Source organism: Mandrillus leucophaeus, unplaced genomic scaffold (genome assembly GCF_000951045.1).
Source record: "Mandrillus leucophaeus isolate KB7577 unplaced genomic scaffold, Mleu.le_1.0 Scaffold1293, whole genome shotgun sequence".
NCBI lineage: Eukaryota > Metazoa > Chordata > Mammalia > Primates > Cercopithecidae > Mandrillus > Mandrillus leucophaeus.
The window spans coordinates 2,207-4,709 of NW_012101247.1; the positions used below are offsets into that span (position 1 = coordinate 2,207).

General features: G+C 35.0%; 1 protein-coding gene across 1 annotated transcript in view; it reads right to left on the reverse strand.

Annotated features, from left to right (window-relative positions):
* LOC105533890 (leucine-rich repeat serine/threonine-protein kinase 2) overlaps positions 1-2,503 on the reverse strand; it is a gene marked incomplete at its 3' end in the record, with an annotated part of 159,019 nt that overhangs the window by 1,904 nt on the left and 154,612 nt on the right. The window contains exon 43 of the mRNA XM_011972478.1: positions 2,408-2,503. This exon is cut by the window's right edge and continues 7 nt beyond it. Coding sequence (XP_011827868.1) covers positions 2,408-2,503 — 96 coding nt within the window. The remainder of the gene's footprint in view (positions 1-2,407) is intronic.

The window sequence follows — 2,503 nt, forward strand, 5'->3', positions numbered from 1 at the left end:
CTAAGCTTTTTAATATTGTCATATATATATATACTTGTTATATATTCTGTTAAGTATAAGTGAAATACAGTTGAAAATGAAAAAAGAAAATAGTAAAACAACAAGTTATGAAAAATGTTTACTGTGGACATAAATATAAAAGTTCATGTGACTAACATTGGTGGTAACCTAAATTTAAAAACAAGTAAGCCATGTAGAAAAGAAAACATGTAATGTTTGATAAAGTCAACATAGTTGTACTTGACTATTTTTGATCAGAAAATTTAAAGTTAAAACTTTTCCAGTTAATTATAACACAAAATCAAGAGCTCCCAACATAAAGATAACCCACATTTATTAAAATGTGTGTAAGTATAAAACATCACAAGAGTTCTCTTTCAGATAATATGGTGGACGAGGTTACTTGGGCAAATCTTCCAACTAAAAACAATTTAAAATGCTAAATGATTTTTTTTAAAAACAATGTATTAAAAACATTGAAGATCTGATACCATAAGGCATTATCAGGCCAAAATCACAGTGAGAGACAGAAACCAGAGGGGTCAGTTGACCCTAAAGCCAGACTTGCCCTGAAGACATTTGTCTGCCAAGACAAAGTGAGACAAAATAAATGTATACTCTTGGATGCTTTGTAGGGCCCATGGGAAAGAAGTTAGAGTCTACAGCCTTCCCAAGATAAGACAGTCTTAGTAAAGGGACTGTACCCATAAAGCTGGGACCCTAAGGGCCTGCATATTCAGCATAAACAAGAAGCAGAAATCAACCTGTCCACATTTCCACCTTCACTGGTATATAAGGAAAGTTGCTTTGGGACTGTGCAGGGAAAGGGGGAGAGGGAGCAAAAGGTTGCTGAAAAATTGCTATTCACAAGCTTGTTGTCAGTACAATTCATAGACCAGATTTACATCAACTAGGCAGTTAAAAAACAAATCTCAAGCCATGAATTGCATTTGAAGCAATTTGTAGCAAGAAAATCCAGCCAAAGATATGCAAGACCTATACGTAGCAGTACAAAACTTTATTGAAAGACACTTGAGAAGACCTAAGTAAACAGAGAGAATTTATGCCATTCCAGAATAGGAAGACTTGGCCAGGTACAAGTGGCTCATGCCTATAATCCCGGCACTTTGGGAGGCCCAGGCTGGAGGATTGCTTGAGGCCAGGAGTTCAAGACCAGCCTAGGCAACATAGTGAGACTCATTCTCTACAAAAAAAAATTAAAAGAAAAGTTAACCAGGCCTGGTGGCACACAATTGGCTGATGGAGACTGAGGTGACAGGATAGCTTGAGCCCAGGAAGTCAAAGCTGCATTGAGCTGTGACCCTGCCACTGCACTCCAGCCTAGGTAACAGAGCGAGACCCTCTCTCTCAAAAAAAAAAAAAAAAAAAAAAGGATTCCAAAGACTTAATACCATAAGGATATCCTCTCCAGATTGTTTCCATATTAATCTAAGACCAATCCAAAGGACAATATGGTTTTTCATAAGATTTGACAGCATGAATCTAAATTTTATGTAGAAAAGCTAAGCCTAAGACTGGTTAAAATATTCCTGGATGAGAAAAGTAAATAGGGAGAGAGCATTATAAAGCTACAGGAATTAAGAATTAAGACAGGTTAGTACTGGAGGAAAAATAAGCGAGTTGATCAGTGGAAGACAGTGTACATGTGGATATGTGCATTATCTTTAATAAATTACAAAAGGGACACATCAGATCAATGGGACAAAAGGGGAGAAACCATTTAGTAAATCAAGCTGAAAAAACTAGTTTTCCACATTAAAAAAAGGAGTTGGATACAGATAAAAATGTCAATTCCAATGGATTAAAAAATTGTCAAAACCAAACTTTTAAAACGCTTGAAGAAATCATAGGTAAATATTTTTGTGGCTCTAAAAGAAAGATGGACTCTACAACAGGACCAAACAGGAATAACTAGAAAAAGAAGGAAAAAGAAGGATTGTTAAATTTATATATATTAAAATTAAGAAATTCTGTTCATTAGTGGGCACCCTACAGCAAATTTAAAAATCAAGCCACAAACTCGAAAAAGAAATTTGCAACATATAAAACCAACAAAGGATTAGTAGGTTATATATGAAAATTTTTTTCTCGTTTGATTTGTAGGCAAAAGAGTCAACAGAAAAATGGGCAAAATAATGGGCAGGCATTTCGAAGAAGAGGAGAGGAGACAGGCATATGGGAGCACGTGGGGTTTTGGCAATGTCCTTTTTCTGTGCCTGGGATGGTGAAAATTATAGGAGGTTTGCCTTATAAGTATTTTTAATTCTGTCTGTGTGTGTTTATTTATGTGTTTAAGTATATATATATTTGAAGATTTTGTATATATATGCATATATGCACATGATGTTCTGTACAAAATATTAACAAAATTTTATTATAAGAATACCTGGGCAGAAGTAGGCCTTTCTTGAGGATTTTCTTTCAAACACTTTGTAATTAATTTCTCAACCATAGGCCATGGGGCACAACCATATTCTTTAAC